The 19,539-nt window shown below is 40.9% G+C and overlaps 3 protein-coding genes across 3 annotated transcripts in view; 2 read left to right on the top strand and 1 right to left on the bottom strand.

Moving 5' to 3' along the window:
* Positions 1-2,566, bottom strand: part of rps6ka5 (ribosomal protein S6 kinase, polypeptide 5) — a 31,799-nt gene extending 29,233 nt beyond the window's left edge. The window contains exon 1 of the mRNA XM_081603067.1: positions 2,380-2,566. The gene's annotated coding sequence lies outside the window, so the exon portion shown is untranslated. The remainder of the gene's footprint in view (positions 1-2,379) is intronic.
* hadhab (hydroxyacyl-CoA dehydrogenase trifunctional multienzyme complex subunit alpha b) lies at positions 864-10,994 on the top strand. The gene is made up of 20 exons (XM_008399137.3): positions 864-1,019; positions 3,824-3,865; positions 3,954-4,024; positions 4,120-4,253; positions 4,446-4,584; positions 4,663-4,782; positions 5,507-5,609; positions 5,761-5,883; positions 5,966-6,084; positions 7,155-7,211; positions 7,297-7,406; positions 7,494-7,628; positions 7,734-7,905; positions 7,999-8,085; positions 8,174-8,314; positions 8,952-9,020; positions 9,146-9,341; positions 9,425-9,539; positions 10,057-10,202; positions 10,304-10,994. The coding sequence occupies exons 1-20, from the start codon at positions 953-955 to the stop codon at positions 10,447-10,449; spliced, it is 2,292 nt and encodes a 763-aa protein (XP_008397359.2). The 5' UTR covers positions 864-952; the 3' UTR covers positions 10,450-10,994.
* A 1,107-nt stretch (positions 10,995-12,101) lies between these two features.
* Positions 12,102-19,516, top strand: kif3cb (kinesin family member 3Cb). The gene is made up of 8 exons (XM_008399132.3): positions 12,102-13,899; positions 13,983-14,084; positions 14,163-14,285; positions 14,459-14,577; positions 15,639-15,755; positions 16,115-16,229; positions 17,422-17,594; positions 17,757-19,516. The coding sequence occupies exons 1-8, from the start codon at positions 12,448-12,450 to the stop codon at positions 17,905-17,907; spliced, it is 2,352 nt and encodes a 783-aa protein (XP_008397354.1). The 5' UTR covers positions 12,102-12,447; the 3' UTR covers positions 17,908-19,516.
* Positions 19,517-19,539: the final 23 nt, after the last annotated feature.

Below are 19,539 nucleotides of genomic sequence, written 5' to 3'. Positions count from 1 at the left end.
TCAGACCATGAAATCAAACTTGGTCAAAAGCGACTTATCACGTTCAGAAAAGTTGATTTTTTAAAAGAATTGTTGCGAAACTAGACAGCTGTGTTCATTGATTAACAAGCACATTAAATGCATCTAACAATGCTAAATCCAAGCATTAATATTTAGCAAATATGCTGATATAGCATGAATCTGTTTCTGTAATCTATAAATCCCTGCAAACTACTGATGAATTGCAACTCTGTAGCCAAATAAATAATGTTTTTTTAATTTATCTAATTTTTTAAAAAAATGTAATAACAAAAATACAGCATTTTTTTATAATCCTAAAACTTATTGATATTTCAAGCTTTACATTTGGATAAAATCATTTTTGAAAGAGAACCCAATCTGGATTCTGCCTCCATCATGTGGCAGAATGTTGAAAATACAATTATTTGGGTGGCATTTCTTTAACTTTGACATTTGCATGTCATTACTGCATTACTGTAATACGGTATTTTCCTGTTTATATATAATAGGACATATATATATATATATATATATATATATATATATATATATATATATATATATATATATATATATATATATATATATATATATTCACAAGACAATAGCATTTCACAAGACATTAGCAAACTTGAAATAACTACAAAAATGAAAAATTGATAGATAAGATAAATTCAGGTTGTCAAGAGCAGTAAAACGACAGCTCTAATTAATTTAAGAGGTAGTTAAATTGGGAATTTAAACAAAATCCCATGGTAAAAAGACAAGCTGAACAACGTCCAATAAACGACGAGGTTATAGACTAGACCAACGAGATGCGGGGTTTCAACAACAGCCAATCAGCTTCTTGTCCGATGGCTCCGTCTCCGGAAGTAGAGTAATGGTAATTTGACAGTGAGCGAGTCCAGTTAGCAGCTCTTCGTAGCTCCTCAGACTGACCTCCGCTCCCAACATGGCTGGTGTTCGAGCTCTTGGTGTTCTCTCAAGATTGTCAGCCAGACGATATGCTCTTCTCTCAGGTGGAGTACACCTTTTTTTTAGTGCTGAACTCTAACGGAAACAAAAACTGTGCGAAGAGTTATATTGGAAATACCGGGCTCTGCTAAGGTGTCCCTGTCGAGTAATTAGCCTGTTTGACTAGCTGCTAGCTAGCTCAAATCAAATATGTAGAGCTGCATGTCACAACACGATCGTTTTGATAGTCCAATGCATATCTTTATGAGAATCTATACAGACATTTCTTGCAGATATGATTTTTTAAAATAAAATAATTGTTTTAGGTTGCAGGATTTTGACTGAACTAGCAATGCTAACTAGCTCAATGCTAAGGAATCAATGGTGTGATGGCATCCGTTGTCGAAAAGAATAGTTGAATTACATCATTTAGTTTAAAACTGTAACTCAATGCCGTTGGCGATTAAGTTTGGATAGTTAGAAGCTGGATTTCAAGCGCTGTGCCATTCATTCGCCATTGTGATGGCCACTGTCACTGCGTCTGGTAGGCGGAGAATCTAGGTGAAGGGTCATTCTCACATAGCACGGCTACGATCACCTGAGGTCAAGGCAGTCAAATCTAAGCGTCTCGGATACCGTGTAACCATTTATTTTGAAGTTATTAAATATAAAACTCGATAATGTTTTGAATGTGTGGTAAAAATAGCACAGGGACAAGAATAGATTCAGATATAAAACGTGAAGCTGTAGGTAAGTTCAGAGAGTTTTAAAGCAATTTTGATTGGAAGAGCTCTAAAAGACATCTCAGTTGATTATATATAGTGCAGGGGTGCCCAAACTTTTTGAGAGTAAGATCTACTTTTCTCTCACCAGCCGCCTGGAATCTACCTCATGACACAAAGACATAAAAATTGCAAATTAAACTCTATTGACTTATTTTACATGCGAATATACATCAGTTATAGCAGAAATAATAAAGTGACAGAAAACCTAATCCAGTTTCTTCCTCAGTGAGATTCTGACACTGGGAGGAGGTTACTGGTTTCTCAGTCAGAAGCTGGATGCAAACCTGACGCAAGCAGGTGTCAGTCAGTCAGTCATGATATATCTGAAATTTGGTTTGATGACTGAAATATGAGAAACCGCCAAAGAGCCCAGTAAAAGGTAAAGACAAATCTTCTGAAGTCGGGATATAATTAATTTAATTTCACATAATTATCGCGCGGTAGAATTTGTTAAAACTTAAGGAAATATATTTGTCCTATTTGATGTTTGTTGTGACGTATGCTCACAAAGAACGAGGTAATTAATCCAAGTTTGTCGTTTATTGAACGTTCAGAAACTACAGCAGGTGTAATGAGCCACAGCGAAGGTAAACAAAGGTAAAACAATCCGAAAAGACGATCAACTCTAAACCACTCCTACCTTTTTACTCTGTCGTTTAAGCACACCCGTTGCCGTGGCAACCGCCTGCGCCCCGCAATCCGAGCAAAGATTACATTAAAACCACAACATTCAGTCCGTTACGATATCAGGTTTCCAGACTTGATATTTATTTCTCGATTATTAATAAGCCTCTCATGAACACAGCGGTGGTTGAGTAGCTAATTTAAACTCCTGCTCTGCTCGTCAGTCGGTCTTTGAGTCGCCTTTTTTTTCCTCTTTTTTTGTTAATGGAACCGAAACGCACTGAATTGCGCAACACCTTGTTGAAACAATAATTACTGAGATTATTAATTTTAACATGTTCCGTTGAATTTTTATAATTATTCTTTTTTAATGACGCTGCAAACGTTTAGGATCTTAGTGAATATTTTCGATGAGCCTATCAGAAAGAGGAAGTGGTGGCCTCAGTCCTGCCGGCGTTCAGTTTGCGTTTTCGCACTGCAAGGAACGGTACGGAACGGAACTGTTTCGACCGTGTTTGCATTAGAACTTGCGGCCGGTTCCAATCGGGCCGGCCAAGCGGTTCTGTTTAGAATCAGCAGCTGATTGGCCACTGGTTGTTATGGAGTCAGACGTTGATTTTCCGTTGACAGCTGGCTCTCACTAAACTGTATTTTGTAAAGAGTGCTCTTTTCAATATTTGTATTATTAGTTTTAATTAGCAACGGATTCGTCTCAATATAGTGCAATCACCTGGTCTAATGAGGAGGTAATTTTTTTCCTCTGCTTACTCGCTGATGAACGAGTACAGAATGAGCTAGAAAAGTCAACGAGGAAAGAGAAAGTTTTCCGCCGCATCTCTGAGGAAAAGGCTTCGGCCGTTACATCGAAACCATCGTTTAGTTTCAAAAATAATGACATCAGGTACAGCTTCGATGGCGCCCTCTGTGTATATGCAAACACAACAGGGCTGGAACCGTACTGTTCCATTCCTTGCAGTGCGAAAACGGCTCACCTGCCGAGATCGACTCAAAACCTTTCCGCGATCGACCGGTTGATCGCGATCGACGTATTGGGCACGTAGTTTTGTAACTAGATTTTGCAAAACTAAGAAAACTGCAGCATTTAAAGGTCTGACATTCTCGGTTAATCTGTTCCGTTCAGTTTACAACAAAACATAAAGCAACTTTTCATTTTGAAAAATTGCATTTCTACAATTTTAGAAATAACTGCTAGAAAACTTTCTGCAAATTTTCTTGGATAAATGTCTTATCTTATTAGTAACTGGATTAAATATTGACCACAACATTAAACTGTAATAATCATTTATTTGTGTATTTTCTTTTTACTATGGTTATATTCCATAATATAAAAACATAAACTGAGGATTTTGTGGCATGAAACAAAAAAATGAAATTCTTATTCAATAATTGTTTTTTGTGCAATTGTAATAATGTTCCCGTTCCACTGTTTCCCTTCTCAGGCAGTACTTTCCGCACCTTTTCAGTAGCTCCTGCCATGCTTGGTAATTTATTTTCTTTATACCCAGAATATGTGAATAATTTCCCCTCGATTACATTGAAACAAATGTGCTCCTGCTTGTCTGATTTCAGCCCGAACCCATGTCGACTACGAAGTCAAGAATGACGTCGCCGTCATTCGGATCAACGACCCAAACTCCAAGGTGTGAACTCGTTCGAGTTTAAAATTTAAGAACGGCGCATCTCTGAGTTACACAGAAGAAATGTGACTTTTGTCGGTTCCCATGTCGACTTCTAGGTCAACACGCTGTCGGTTCAGATGCAAAACGAGATGACGGAGGTCATGAACGAAGTGTGGGCCAACGACGCTGTGAAAAGTGCTGTTCTCATCTCCTCGAAGCCAGGATCCTTCATTGCAGGAGCTGATATTAAGTAAGTTTCCAGCGGTCAACAATGTTCTTTAAATATGAAAGATTGTCTCTGAAGTTGTCCTTTTGAACAGAAAACCCCTCCCACAATGCTCTGTGATCAGTTCTTGATAAATAAAATATCAAATGGAGTCTTACGCAATATGTTTTTTTTTAATATATCGCTTTATAAAACAACTTTGTTTTCTTTTTTTAGTATGATCCAGGCCTGCAACACTACAGAGGAGGTCACTAGACTCTCTCAGGCGGGACAGCAGATGTTTGAACGGATTGAAAGATCTTCTAAACCCGTTGTTGCTGCCATCAACGGTTCTTGTTTAGGAGGAGGCCTGGAGGCAGGAAACATAACATTTAAACCTTAAAGATATTCTTTAGGAGGACAGATTGTAATACCGTCATCTTTTCTACTTTAGCTTGCCATTGCCTGCCAGTACCGAATTGCAACAAAAAGCAAGAAGACGGTTCTTGGTTCTCCTGAAGTGATGCTGGGCCTTCTGCCTGGAGCTGGTGGCACACAGAGGCTCCCAAAAATGGTTTGTGACGGAACGATTTTCCAAAGTCTGATTTGCATTAAATGTTGATTTCTTGGGCACCTTATCACCTCATAAATGCATTCGTTTTCCATCAACCATAGATGTTATGTTTACAGAATTCAGTGCTTTTCATTTTCAGTGAAGTGTTGATTATTTTAAGCTGGAAGATGAGCTCTATAGTTAAACAGAGTTCAGAAACGCCACTTTGTTTTTCACATTATTTTCTGTCTTCTAAATGCATTTTTTTTTTCATTTTTCTTTTTTTTTTTAAATACTGGAATATTGGAGAAATTATCATTAAAATCAACAGAAAAAAGAGTACATGCTTATTTGAGATTTAGATGTTGGTAGGAACTTCCCAATTTTTTTGTTTTTTTGTTCCAGATACATATTCATATATGTAGGAGCATTGGGGAAGCTGAAAGAGCGAGTAATCTCTTTTAGTTTTTCACTAAGAATGATGAAAACATTTAAATTGTGTCTGAAAACCCAGATTGGCTGCCTCACCTACTGCTGAAAGTCCAGCAGACCTCATTTTTAAAAACCTCTTGGCATTGACATCCCTGATTATCACTCTTTAAATGTAACAAGAAAAATATTTGTATCTAACAAAAAAAGACCCAGAAATATTCTAAGTGTGATTATTTTTCTCTAGTTACTTAGAAGTAATTTTAAAAAACTGGCTCACCTGTTAGTAAACGTCTGCTGCTGTTGTGACCCGTAGCTTGGTCTTCCAACTGCCTTTGACATGATGCTAACAGGAAGAAACATCAGACCAGATAAAGCCAAGAAGATGGGGCTTGTCCACCAGCTTGTTGACCCACTAGGTAAAAGTCTGATCTTTGTTTTAATTCTCTAAAGTTTTGAAAGCTTTACTGACTTTAGGTTTCGTAAGACTTTGCCTTTTCCTTTCCATCCCTGAGTTGGAACGATGATTTATGGGTTTTTTTTTTTGGTTTTTTTTTGCTCATGCTCCAGGGCCTGGGCTGAAAAGTCCAGAGGAGAGAACAATCGAGTACTTGGAAGAAATTGCTGTTGAATGCGCCAAAGGGCTTGCCAACCAGAGTATCTCTACTCAGCAAAAGAAAAGCATGATGCAGAGTTAAGTTCTTTCCCCTTCATTTAATGTTTGAATCTGATGTTTTCTTTCTTTACAAATTGAGTTATTAATCTCTGTCCACAGAAGTTCAAGACTACGTGATGAGCTTTGAGTTTGTACGGAATAAAATTTATAAAACTGTCCACGATAAAGTCATGAAGCAGAGCAAGGGACTTTATCCGGCACCGCTGAAGATCATTGAAGTAAGTAAAACCCAGTTTAGTCCCAAACTAAACTAAATGTCTTTATCAGTGTTGATGTTGATAAATGGTAAAAGTTGGAGTTTAATGATTAAGGCATCAATCATTTGACCAGTTTTTTTTTTGTTTTGTTTTGTTTTTTACTCTTAATCTGTAAAATTCTGACACATTTCTATTGATTCTGGTTGTTTTTTTATTTGTTTTTAAAGAGCTGTAATTATCATAATTCAAAATGTTTTTACTTCCTGCATAAACTGAACATTACTGTAAATTTCTTGTAAGATAAAATGAAAATTACAGCGCTGCTCGTCTCTCCACCACTGCAGTAAAATCCGCCAGGTTGTGAGATGAAGACTTTTACACACCGAGCACAACTAGCATGTTTCATTTCCTCATTAAATGCTCATTTATGCCTCCTTCTGCATACATAAAAGGATCCATCTGTTTTGAACGTCGTCAAGCATCACTGCCCCAGTGCTTTAAATGTGTGTATTAATTTGCAATGATTGGAGAGCAGTCCTGGCTTCACTTTCAAGTTCAGAGACAGATTTTAGCCAATAGCTAACATGGTGCTAGTGGAGAAAACCTTCATTATGTACATTTTCAAAAACAGGCACCACAGGAGATGTAGATTTTTTTTTCTTCTTCCAGATTCAGAGAGACACAGAGAGGGAACTCGTCATCCAACGTCGCAGTTAAAGCTGCAGTAATGCTTTTACAAAAACATGTTTTTAAAATATTTATTAAAGCCGTCACTATGTTGTGACGGCATAATACGAGACAGGTAATCTGTGAAAAGATTGAGTTCGCTGTGTATTTGTGCAGCAGGTTCATAGGGAGAAGGCAGAGGAGCTTGGTTTTTTATTTTCTGTCTCATACTGTCAGAAAATAGTGACTTTCAACAAAAGAAAGAATTTTCTTAGAAATGTTACTGCACCTTTAAATACAGTCTTGGTGATATTTCGGGATGAAGACAATTCCTAAACAATAATGCAATAACAGTTTTATTTTACAGCAAACAGACTTTAAAAAAAAAGAAAAGAAGAAAAATCTGTATCTTCATTTTTTTTCAGTGTGTGAAGAGTGGAGTGGAGGAGGGCCCCATTGCTGGATACCTGGCAGAGTCTCTGGTAAAGTGTTGTTGCATCATTTGCACATTTAGTTCTTCCATTTGTTTTTGTTTTGCTGAGCATCGTATCTCTTCATTTGCCCCAGAACTTTGGTCAGTTGGCACGAACCCCAGAATCAGCCGCGCTGATCGGCCTGTATCACGGTCAGGTGGCGTGCAAGAAGAACCGCTTCGGAACCCCGGCGAGACCGGTGAAGTGCGTGCGTTTCTGATTTTGGGACGGTTGCTGGTGATGACGAAACTATTTGCAGTAGAAGGTGACCTGCTTTCTGTTTATTCCCAGAACTCTTGCCATTTTGGGAGCAGGTCTGATGGGAGCGGGCATCGCCCAGGTGACCGTGGATAAATGCGTCCACACAATCCTCAAGGACACCACAGTGGAAGGACTGGCCAGAGGAGAGCAGCAGGTTTTCAAAGGGTCAGTGCAAATCTCACGTCAGGAGGCTCAGAAGCTCGTGCAACTTTGCAACAATCTTGAATGTTATTAAATGCTATTAAGTTTCTTTCTATATATTTGAACCAGGCTCAATGACAAGACCAAGAAGAAGAGCATCACCTCCTTTGAGAGGGACTCCATACTGTGCAACCTGACCGGTCAGCTGGATTACAAGGGCTTTGAAAAAGCCGACATGGTTATCGAAGCCGTGTTTGAGGACATTAACATCAAGCATGTCGTCCTGAAGGAAGTTGAAGCCGTACGTGTCACGTTACTCGCTGAGCCTTTACTTTTTTCTTTCTGGTAAGAATCCAGCAACATTTCAGCTCATCCTATCCACATCTGCCGGCAGGTCATCCCCCCTCACTGTATATTCGCAAGCAACACCTCCGCTCTCCCCATCAAGGAGATTGCTGCTGCCAGCAAGAGACCAGACAAGGTTGGATCTTGAAAATTTTGTAAATACAAACTGAAAAAAAACATTTTATTTGCAACAAGAAAAGCTGAATAACTCTCTCCACCCTCAGGTGATTGGAATGCACTACTTCTCTCCGGTGGACAAGATGCAGCTCCTAGAGATTATAACCACCGATAAAACCTCAAAGGACACGACGGCGTCTGCCGTGGCGGTCGGCCTGAAGCAGGGCAAAGTCATCATAGTCGTTGGCGTGAGTTTTAGGGCTCTGCCTGTCTCCTGTTTCTTTCAGCATTAGACAGGATGCTTGGAATTCAATTGGAAAGTGTTTGATATTCAAACTGCACAGTTTGGTAATGAAGTTGTAGTAAAGTTTTGGGAGAAAAGACTTTCCTTACCGAAAGTCAAGTGATTATTTATGTTGCGTTTAAATATTTGATTTGATCAGGAAGGTCATTTACTTTAACACAAACTGATTTGTTCAGCGTAAAGAGCATTTATTGTCGCTAATGGCTCAATTAGTCATTGATCTGTGTATTGGCGATTAACATTAGTTATTAAAATTGTGGGACTTTTTTTGTGTTTTTTTTTTTTATTGTGTTTAGTTCACATCCCAGCTAATTTTGTGACAGAATTTTTTAAACATAAAATGTTGTCATAGTTTAGCTTTACTTTTGTAGAATACTATCATAAGACATTATTAATCATAGTCATAAGTGATGTCATATAGTGCTGAATTGAAACTATCCACTTTAGATCATTTGCATTGGTGGGTCTGGAAAAGTTTGAAAACTTAACTTGAAAATGAATTTTGAAGGGGGGGGGAATTTGATAATAAAAAAAATCTTGTTTGTTTATATTCACAAGCATTATGACTGATTTCTCCTCAGGACGGACCTGGATTCTACACAACCAGGTGTCTGGCTCCTATGCTGGCAGAAGCAGTGAGAGTACTTCAGGTTAGTTGTTGCTGCAAAATCCAGCTGTGACGTTTCTCTTCACAGCTACCGCAGAATCCGAGTGACAATTTCATTGCTTCTGCCATAACTGTTTTGTGCGCTTTTTAATCTTCGTTCCCACACAGGAAGGCGTCGACCCCAAGAAGCTGGACGGACTCACGACAAGCTTCGGGTTCCCCGTGGGCGCCGCCACGCTGGCCGATGAAGTCGGCATCGACGTCGCGGCTCACGTGGCCGAGGATCTCGGCAAAGCGTTTGGCTCCCGCTTTGGTGGCGGAAATGTGGAGGTTTTAAAAACCATGGTGGACCACGGATTTAAAGGTAAGTTTTTATTGTTGTTTCAGTTTTGATTTATAAATGCTCCTCTTTGCTCACTTTTTAAATAAATGTTCTTAACTCTGAAGGACGGAAATCGGGAAAAGGTTGCTACATCTACCAGCCGGGCCGCAAAGGCAAAGATGTCAACCCAGAGGTTGGAGACATTCTGGAGAAATTCAAAATCACGCCAAACCCGGCCGTGTAAGTCATAATGAAACTATTGTACATGCACCAAGTGGAAAATAACTGATGTTATTTCATCTAAAGATGACAGTTTGTCTCCAGTGGGTAAATCTGGTTACAACATGCATTCAGTTTTGTTTTCGGATGGATAAATCAGGCCGACATTAAGCCTCTTATAAAACCCCCAACTTAAGTCTGACTGAAAATTGCTGTTGCATGTTTGAGAGCGAGGTTTGTGCCAGGAAGCCGGCTATTTTAAACTAATAACCCATTCTGCCAGTAAAAGCAAAAATAAACATTCAGTCAGAATTAAGCTGAAATATTTTTCAAGGAGAAACGCAAATTTAAGCAACTGGTCTAAATGCATAAGTTCCACGTAGCTTTACTACTTAACCTGCATCTTTTCACAAAACCAAAGCAGCTGTTATCCTGTTGCTAGTTAGAGGTCAGATATTATCTAATATTAACGCTGTGAGATTGTCTGTGGGTTATTGTTTCGACTCTTGCTGATAAAGTCGTTTCGCTTGTTTTGCAGTTCGTCCAACTCCGACGTGCAGTACAGGCTCGTTTCTCGATTCGTCAACGAGGCGGTGCTGTGTCTGCAAGAGGGCATCTTGAACAGCCCGCTGGAGGGAGACATCGGCGCCGTGTTTGGACTGGGATTCCCCCCCTGTCTCGGCGGTCAGTCAACCGATCCCCGGTGAAACATACACGAACGAACGTACATCCTTTATCGTGTTGACACTTTTTGAAAAATATCTCCCTCTATCCAACGCTTCCAGGGCCTTTCCGCTTCGTGGACACGTTTGGCGCCGACAAGCTGGTGGACAAGATGAGGAAATTTGAAGAAGTGTACGGGAATCAGTTCACTCCATGCCAACTCCTACTGGATCACGCGAAGGATTCCAGCAGGAAATTTCACAAGTGACCGACTTGCCAGTAGCTCCTAATAAACTCCAGTTTGCCACTTACAATGTGCCTAACATCGATTAGTGGGGAGGGTGAACATGCTGACGGTGCACTTTGACCGGTTATTAGGTGCAGCTAACCTAAAGCGATGCTGTCTGATGCAATAAGTCCCAACCTTCACGACAGTTCTGATTTTTCACTTTTGTGCTGACAGACGTGAAATCCCAGATTGCATATATTTTAGCTTGGTGTGCCTAATTAACTGGCAAGAGTGTGCAAAATGACAGCAACGGTGGAAGGCTGTTTTAATTTTTTTTTTACATGAATGTTCATTTGATGTATAGATTAAGGGGCGTATGGATATCAGTTATTTACACATTGCATCTGTAAAGACATTTGCAGAAGAAGAAGCGTTTCCTGCTGCCAAATGACTTTAATATCCATGAATGTTGAGGTACATAATGATTCAGCAAGTGTCTTGTTTTTCTTTGTACATTAAAGGTTTTCTTGCTTGGTATGGAGAAATATGTAAATGTGAAGCTACAATAAAAATGTTATTGATTAGCCTTTGGTTTTGCATATAAAGTTTGTTTATTTCTCTTTTGGACAGAAGTTTCTCGGGGTTAAAGAAAGAGCTGCTCACTAACGGATGTTAACAAACCTAAAGATGGTTTCCTTCAGTGAAGTCTTGCTTTTTACCCTCAGCAGATCAATTTAAAGCTAGCTGCATATGGAACAAATGCCAATTTTGAAATACGATTATTACATTTCATAACCTGAACTTTGCAAGCGCTTTTGAGTGATCTCTTTTTTTTTATTTATTTTTTTAAAGTAGAATATAAAACTGGATTTACTTTATAAATCGGCTACACACTTCAAAATATTCAATATTATGCAAAGGGATTTGAATTGGTGTTCTTCAGATGCATTTAAAATTAAATATGGTAAAAATACTTAATAATTCAGTTCAAAACTGTATTTGTGTAGGTTTATTGTACAAATTGATATATTTTAAGAAACTGTTAAATGGTTTTTGCTTCACATTTCTATAGATTTTATAGTTATTCCTACTGTTTGTGTGCTTTCCTCACACCAACCTGTTTTCATTCCACTTAATTTTCCATTAATAATCTTTGGAAACTGCGCTGTGTGACCGATCAGCTGCTTTAGCAATGACCTGCTGCGGCTTAAGCTTTTCTATATTTAAAATCGTTACTGTTAACAGAAGAGTAAAAAGGTTGGTTTAAAAAGCTGTTTTCACTTCACAAACAGAATTCCTTAATACAATTCTTTAGGTGTTTGCTTAGTTGATCATTGCAAGTTGTTTGATCTGACGCATTTAGTTAAATGCGTCAAAAAAGAAGAAATCTGAAAAGAGGAGTAAATACTTTAACGCAACTGCATCTGCGTTTCTCTTTTTGAATTACATCTAAAATAAATTGGCTTTTCAATTCCTATGATTTAGCTGGATGTACCTGTAATGGACATGTTAAGACAGATTATAGAGAAAATTGGTTATTTAATTGAGATTCCTCCTGATAGATATAAAATGTCTCCTTTTTTTCTTTCTTTTTTTTTTTTCTCGAAAGGTGTGTTTACAAATCATTAATTTCCACAACGTGATCATGAGGAAATCCAGCTCAAATCCAATTCGCCGCGCCAGGTCACATGTCTGGTCTCCATTGTCCGCAGAGCAGGGTGTGTACAGCTGGGATGCTGCGTGGTCGGAGGGGGGGTAGCTGGCTGGCTGGCTGGGTGAGCGGGTGTTTTCCCTTCAGCACCATCCTTATTTCGTCTCTCCTTCCATCGCTCGCTTCCTGGGAAGATGCCCGGGACGGAAGAGATGCAGCGCGGGGGTGATGAGAAGCGGCCCGGGCTGAGTTAGACGGGGCGTGTCTGTCGGTCGTTTTTGCTGCTGTCATCGCCGCTGCACCTGCGTGGAGGAGAGGAACGACTGACTCAGCTCCGGAGAATGGCTATGTAACTCGGTGAGGGACATCAGCGGCATAAACACTAAATGATCGAGAGGGAAAGAGAGAAAGAAAGAGAGGGGGGAAAAATGTCTGCGGGCAAACACTGCGAGGCGGTCAGGGTGGTGGTCCGCTGCCGGCCGTTCAGCAGGAGAGAGGAGACAGCGGGGTGTGAGAACATCCTAGAGGTGGATGACAGACTGGGGCAGATCACCATCAGGAACCCGAAGGCGCCACCTGATGAGCCGATGAAAGTCTTCACGTTTGACTCGGTGTACGGCTGGAACTCGAAGCAAAGGGACATCTATGACGACGCCGTGAGACCTCTGGTGGAGTCTGTGCTCCACGGCTTCAACGGCACCATCTTCGCCTATGGGCAAACCGGGACTGGCAAGACCCACACCATGCAGGGGATGTCGAAGGACCCGGAGAAGAGGGGTGTCATTCCCAATTCGTTCGAGCACGTCTTCACCCAGATATCCAGAAGCCAGAACCAGAAGTATCTGGTGAGGTCGTCCTATCTTGAGATCTACCAGGAGGAGATCAGGGATCTCCTGTGCAAGGACAACAACAAGAAGCTGGAGCTCAAAGAGAATCCGGACTGTGGGGTTTACGTGAAGGACCTGTCTTCGGTGGTGACGAAGAACGCCACCGAGATCGAGCACGTCATGAACATCGGAAACCAGTCCAGGTCGGTGGGCTTCACCAACATGAACGAGCGCAGCTCCAGGTCCCATGCCATTTTCCTCGTGACCGTAGAATGCAGCGAAAGAGGCCCCGACGGCGAGGACCACATCCGCGTTGGGAAGCTGAACATGGTCGACTTGGCTGGAAGCGAGCGCCAGAGCAAGACGGGCGCCAAGGGGAAGCGTCTGAAGGAGGCGGCCAAGATCAACCTGTCCCTCTCCGCACTGGGGAACGTCATCTCGGCCCTGGTGGACGGGAAGAGCACCCACGTCCCGTACAGAGACTCCAAGCTGACCCGCCTGCTTCAAGACTCTCTGGGTGGCAACGCAAAGACGGTGATGATCGCAACAGTGGGGCCCGCTCACAAGAACTTTGACGAAACCGTGGCAACCCTGAGGTACGCCAGCAGAGCCAAGAGGATAAAGAACAAGCCTCGGATTAACGAGGACCCCAAAGATGCCCTACTGAGGGAGTTCCAGGAGGAGATCGCACGCCTGAAGGCTCAGCTGGAGGAGCGGGGCATGCTGGCAAAGGAGAGGCGCCGGAGGAGGAGAGACAGCAAAAGACTGAGCAAAAGCCTGGCGGGTATGGAGGAGGATATCCTTTGCGAGAAGGACGGAGATGTGTGGAAGGCGGCCGAGGAGGCAGAAGGAGACGGGAGGCGCTGCTTGATTGATGGGGGCGACTGTGCCAAGATCCTGACCTGCCAGGGCAGCAGTGAGAAACTGAGGAACCTAAATCTAAACAGAAGAAGTCTGGGGGACATGCAGTGGGATCAAGACGCGGTGGAGAAAATCATCGAGAAATACAAGGTGTTTGATTAAGCCGATAAAACGAGACACGAGTTAAACAAACAGGAATGAGCACGAATAATTCACTGTGCTTTTTTTCGCAGGCCATGGAGAGCAAACTGTTGGTCGGTGGAAAGACCATCATTGATCACACCAATGAACAGCAGAAAATACTGGAGCAGAAAAGACAAGAAATAGCGGAACAGGTAAACACTGCTCAAATAAAAACACACCCCTGCTTCGATTGAACGTCTGCATTTAATCTCAAATTGCTCGGTTCGCAGATACGGAGAGAGCGAGAGATCCAGCAGCAGATGATGTTGCAAGATGAAGAGACCTTGGAAATCAGAGAGACGTTCTCCTCCCTGCAGCAGGAGGTGGAACATAAGACAAAGAAGCTGAAGAGGGTGGGGTGACTCTCTCGCTCTTGTTCACAGTGGCACAATCTCTAAAGAAGTTGCCCGTTATCCAAATAGTTGTAGGCGCTGAAAAATCTGCTGCAGCCCAACTGAATCGGTTCAAATCAAGTTTGTTTTGCTTGGTGATGGCTAATAGTAATTTTCCTATCCACTTTCTGCAGCTGTATGCTAAACTCCAGCTGCTGAGGGGAGAGATGAAAGACATCTTTGACGAGCACGTCACAACCCGACAAGAACTGGAAGAGACTCAGGAAGAACTAACCAGAGAACTCAAGTACAAGTAAGACATGATCACTTTTGATGCTTTTGCACTTTACAGATCTTTGGCCTGCATGTGTGCAGAGGGACAAAAAAAGTGACCCTGCCCATCGCCATTCACCATCCCGACGGTGAAGCATCGTGTTTTGGAAAGCTTTTTGTTTGTCAGGGACAGAAAGTTGATCAGAGTTGATGATGTGAAGATGGACAGAGCGAAGTACGGGGCCTGCGACAGACTGGCGACCTGTGCAGGGTGTACCCCGCCTCTGGCCCGAAACGTTAGCTGGAGATAGGCACCAGCAACCCTCACTACCCCACTGAGGGACAAGGGTGCAAGAAAATGGATGGATGGAAGTACGGGGCAGACCTGAAAAAGAAAAACAGAGACACTTGAGCCTGGGATGGAGGCTCACTTTCCTGCAAGGACAATGATGGTGAAGATCCAGACCTACTTACAATGGAAAGCAAGTAGGTCTTTGTGTTGATCAGTTGATGCACTGATCAACACACTGATCAGTGCATATCAGTGTGTCGTCGCAAAGGCCCAGTCGGTCCCCATGGACAATGCGCGGTAAACTTGTAGCTGGTGTAAAAATCAATACATTTTTTTTGATCGATTGAATGTTGTAAAACGATAAAATTCCCTTAAATGTCCTCTTTAGTTTTGTCCTCTGGGAATAGTATTTAGAGTCCTTAGATACTAGGCTTTATACTACTGTAAATGAAGACGCCTTAATAGTTTCCTACTGCAGGTAAAATAATAATTACCTAACAGCATTTAACAGGGCCGTACTTCTTAAAATCATAACTTTTGCTGTAATGAAAGTCTGACTTTTACAAAGCCCTTTTTTTCTATAATAACTTGCTTGTACCCAAAATAACATCCATTGCAACTGATTGGCATTATACTTAAGGTCTGCAACCCAAGCTTTGATGTGATTATCTTGATATATTATAAATACTGGTACAAAATTTTGAATATTGATTATTAGATAATTTTTTGTTGCTGCCTTATTGTTTGTTTTTCATTGCGTTTGTACAAGTTTTGTCACTTTGGATGGACATTTATTTTGTATTTTGCAGATATCTTCTGATTGAGAATTTCATTCCCCCCGAGGAAAAGAACAAGATCATGAACAGGCTGCAGTTCGACAGCGAGGAAGATCAGTGGTGGCTACAACCAGTTGTTCCTTCAGAGAGGTCAGTAAATCAATTGCGCATCGATCTCATCCCGTACCACTGAATCCACTGAAACTACAGAGTCATGCAGAGCGTGTAAATCTTTTACCGAGCGTGATGAAAGTCAAAACCATAACAATCACTAGAATCGCTCGTTGAGTTCCGAGCCTCGTGGGCCTATACCTCTCCCGGCATTGAAAAAATGTCTCAAGCTTGTTGCAAAAATTTCAATTGCCTCCAATATCACAAGATGTCAGTCGAAACTCCAAGAGTGTTCTTTTGCAGAATCAGTGCGCCATTACGACACCGTATTATTTTCGCTTGTTTCCAGAGGATCTGTGTCTGAATCTAACCCCGTCCTCTCTGATGTGTTCTCCCAGTACACCCACTCAGGTCAAGAGAAGGCCTCTTTCTGCTGTGGGATACAAGAGGCCAATCAGCCAATATGCACAGATGGCTGTCGCCACCGCTACTGGGACCCCATTTAGATACCAGGTCAGCGCTCAGATATTTACACCACAAGGCCAGATGGCAGACAAGGAGCACTAGAACGATCTTACTGTATTGCTATACCATGTTCAGAGCAGCCTTGTTTGTGAAATGTGAAGGCCTTAACAGTCTGTACACAACGTTGAACTGTTTTTTTGGTTTGTTTTTCATATTTATCTTGAAAATAACTGGTGCTCTGGCACAGCAGATTTTGATTCTGCTTTAAAACAGATGCTATACATTCCATTGCAAAAATATTGCCACTGTATAAACGGTACAGTATAAAAGTACAGTATTTAAAAATCTGAAAAGTGTGGCATGCATTTGTATTGAGCCCCCTTTGTTCTCATAACGCTAAGCTAAACAAATACTAGTGCGACCAACTGCTTTCAGAAGACATCAAATTCCTGAACGGAGGCCACCTCTGCGTATGTTAATCGAAATAAGAAGCTCACCATGCACACTGTAAAAACATGGTGGTGCTAGCATCATGCTGTGGGGATGCTTTTCCTCAGCAGGGGGAAGGAGACTGTTCAGAATTGATAAAAAAAATAATAAAATTGATGGAAGTAAATATGAGTAATATTGGAAGAAAAATTGTAAGACTGCAGAAAACTTTCTACAGGAAAACAACCCTGAACATACAAGCAAAGCTACAATGTGACGTTCGCAGGCTCTCCATCCGTCCATCCATCCATCCATCCATCCATCCATCCATCCATCCATCCATCCATCCATCCATCCATCCATCCATCCAGACTGATTCATCTTGAGCTATTTTCAAAGAAAAACGAAAAACTGTAAAAAAAATAAATTAAAGAAAAAAAAAGTTATTTTCTGATTGATGAGGACATATGAAAAACATGCAGCCTTAGTTAAACTGACAGGCGGTGCTACAAAGCGCTGTCTCAGGGGAGAATACAAACCCATGTGAAATCACATAAAACTAAAACACTGACGTTTGCCGTTGGAAAGTAACCAATTGTGAAAAAGTTTAAGGAAAATTAATATTTTTGCACGAAAGTCACTTTAAATAATTCAGCCTCCTCACATGCATTTGCGACACTCTCAAACTCTGCGCGCTTGACTTCCGTTAAACAATAATCAGCTCAGCGACGATCCTTCGCTTCTGTTCCCTGATATTATTGGAAACAGTCGCTCATAATTGCACTATAAGCAGTGTCATCTGTTCTTACAGGCAGAAAACGTAATGCTGCTGGAGTTAGACATGTCCCCACCGACCATGTTCACCTTGAACCTAAACGGCGAATGCCTGGAGAGAGCCTTAACCCCCAGGCTGCTGCCGGATCTGTCGCTGAATGTGCGCGCAAGAGGCGCGTCGTCTTCAAGGGTCAGGAAGTCCCAGTCCTGGTAAGTGAAGGGCAGAAAACAGAGGAATATTTCATTCAAAATACTTCACACGCCCTTTTTGGAAACGGTAATGCACAGCATAATTGAGCTGTATCGCATTGTTGTGGTGTTTTTTTCTTTTTTTTTGCAGTTACAGATCGTTTTGTTTTCTATGGTCTGCAGGTATCAGGCGCCACAAGCTGCATCTGTCACATCGTCCTCATCCTCCACTACTCTCACATGTGAACCTCAGAGCTGCTCTCCCTCTCCGAGACAAAGACCGTACTCTGCTGCGTATCTTTCTTTGGGAGGACCGGTCCAAACAAGCCCCTGATTTTCTGTCAGGGGCTTGTTCCATCCGGTTAGAGATGGAAGTTAAGGAGGATCCATGTTTATTAATTCATTTTTGAAGCTGAGTTTATTTAAAAAAGTAGAGTAGTTTAACTGAAAATGTTCTAATTTCTTAGTTTCAGCATGTTATACCTAACCTTTGTTTTATTTGACCGAGTGATTTTTTGTTTTGCATCTTTTACAGTCATGATAAAAATGCAAGTGCTTTTATGCGTAAGTAATCTCAGATGAAAATGATCAAATACTGGTCTTTTCACCCCTCTGCCATTTTTTAAATTATTATTATTATTTTTTATTTTTTTTTTGCCTTTTGGGTACATAATGGTGCAGTGTACTGCAGGATGTCTTTGCACTGACAGGGATGTTTTTAGCCCACTTATTTGAAAACTACTCCCAAAGAAATGACTCCAGAAAACACAGCTTTTCAGAATGGAGTCGCCTAGACCCATTTTAGCTTGTTCAGGCGGCGAAGGGGTCGGGTTTCAGAAGAATCAGCTGAGCTATACAGGAATCAAACAACAATCTGTGGAAAAGGAAAGCAATCCAAATTCAATTCAGCTTTACTTGGGATTTACTTTACATTAAAAAATGTTAAAATTGCTTGATCGGGAAAAAAATATGCAATCAAACAAAATATACGATCAGACAAAATATTTTATTGTTTATTTTTTATAGGTATGCCATAATATAGATTTAATGTGCAACCATTAAATCTGCATTAAATGTACCTAAATAACTAGTCATCAGAAAGTCTGATCTCCTCTACTAATCATTATTATCTATAAGCAATTAGGAACGTTTTTGCACGGTGACCAAGTGGAAAGGTACTTTTTGTCATCTTAAAGAAGTAATTGTTGCCATTGTCAGTCTAAGAAAGATATAACAGCGTTTTCTTGACTAAAAAACAAACAAAATCCAAGCACAATGACAGCTGAACAACTTGTAGTATCTGGAACAATGCCTTTTAGATGTGTAACTGTTGAGCATGGTGGTGGAGAGGTGATGATGTGGGCTTGCTTATTGACATCACATCTCAAGTGTGCAAAGCTGCATCCGAACATCCCACAAAACGTCTGGAGCTAAATCTATTCTTGCCTTAAATGCTCCCAAAAAGAAAAAGAAAGTTGTGCACCTTTCAGTAACTCTTTGTAGCAATGTTTTTAAGATGCACTCAGTGCTTTAGCATTCTGTTTTAATATTTGTTTAGTAAATAATATTTAAACAGAGTCGCTCATCTCAGATTGTATTAACCAAATATTTAGAGCCAGTAAGCTTTTTGATTTAATGCTTTATTTTTTAACGTATGGTTATTAAAATCTTAGAATTGAAAGTCTGTATGCTCACACAGTTGTAGACAAAAGAAAAGATGGCCATGTCTCTGCCAAACACATCAAGGCTGACAGAATGGGAGAACGTCCTAACGTAGCCTGTGTGCTGTACGATGTTTTGCTGCGGTTTTCGGGCTAATGTAATTGTGAATCAAAAATGTGAAAGAAAGCTTGCAGTGCCGTCTTGATTAGCTGCCTTACTTTTTCATGATTGTGGAAAGTCGACTTGCTTACATAACAAAATAAACACTGAATAGTCTCGAAGTGCGTATTTTGTCATTCTTCAT

This window comes from Poecilia reticulata, chromosome 22 (genome assembly GCF_904066995.2).
Source record: "Poecilia reticulata chromosome 22, P_reticulata-male-v2, whole genome shotgun sequence".
Taxonomy (NCBI): Eukaryota; Metazoa; Chordata; class Actinopteri; order Cyprinodontiformes; family Poeciliidae; genus Poecilia; species Poecilia reticulata.
This window is presented reverse-complemented; position numbering and strand designations above follow the sequence as displayed.

What these genes read in the sequence shown, in the direction of transcription:
- hadhab (XM_008399137.3), top strand. Translation starts at nt 953, where the DNA reads ATGGCTGGTGTTCGAGCTCTTGGTGTTCTCTCAAGATTGTCAGCCAGA. An exon ending in AGTAGCTCCTGCCATGCTTG is followed by an intron (nt 3,866 to 3,953) that starts GTAATTTATTTT and finishes GTCTGATTTCAG; the next exon opens with CCCGAACCCATGTCGACTAC. An exon ending in TCCTGAAGGAAGTTGAAGCC is followed by an intron (nt 7,906 to 7,998) that starts GTACGTGTCACG and finishes ATCTGCCGGCAG; the next exon opens with GTCATCCCCCCTCACTGTAT.
- kif3cb (XM_008399132.3), top strand. Translation starts at nt 12,448, where the DNA reads ATGATCGAGAGGGAAAGAGAGAAAGAAAGAGAGGGGGGAAAAATGTCT. An exon ending in ACCAGAGAACTCAAGTACAA is followed by an intron (nt 14,578 to 15,638) that starts GTAAGACATGAT and finishes TGTATTTTGCAG; the next exon opens with ATATCTTCTGATTGAGAATT. An exon ending in GGACCCCATTTAGATACCAG is followed by an intron (nt 16,230 to 17,421) that starts GTCAGCGCTCAG and finishes CTGTTCTTACAG; the next exon opens with GCAGAAAACGTAATGCTGCT.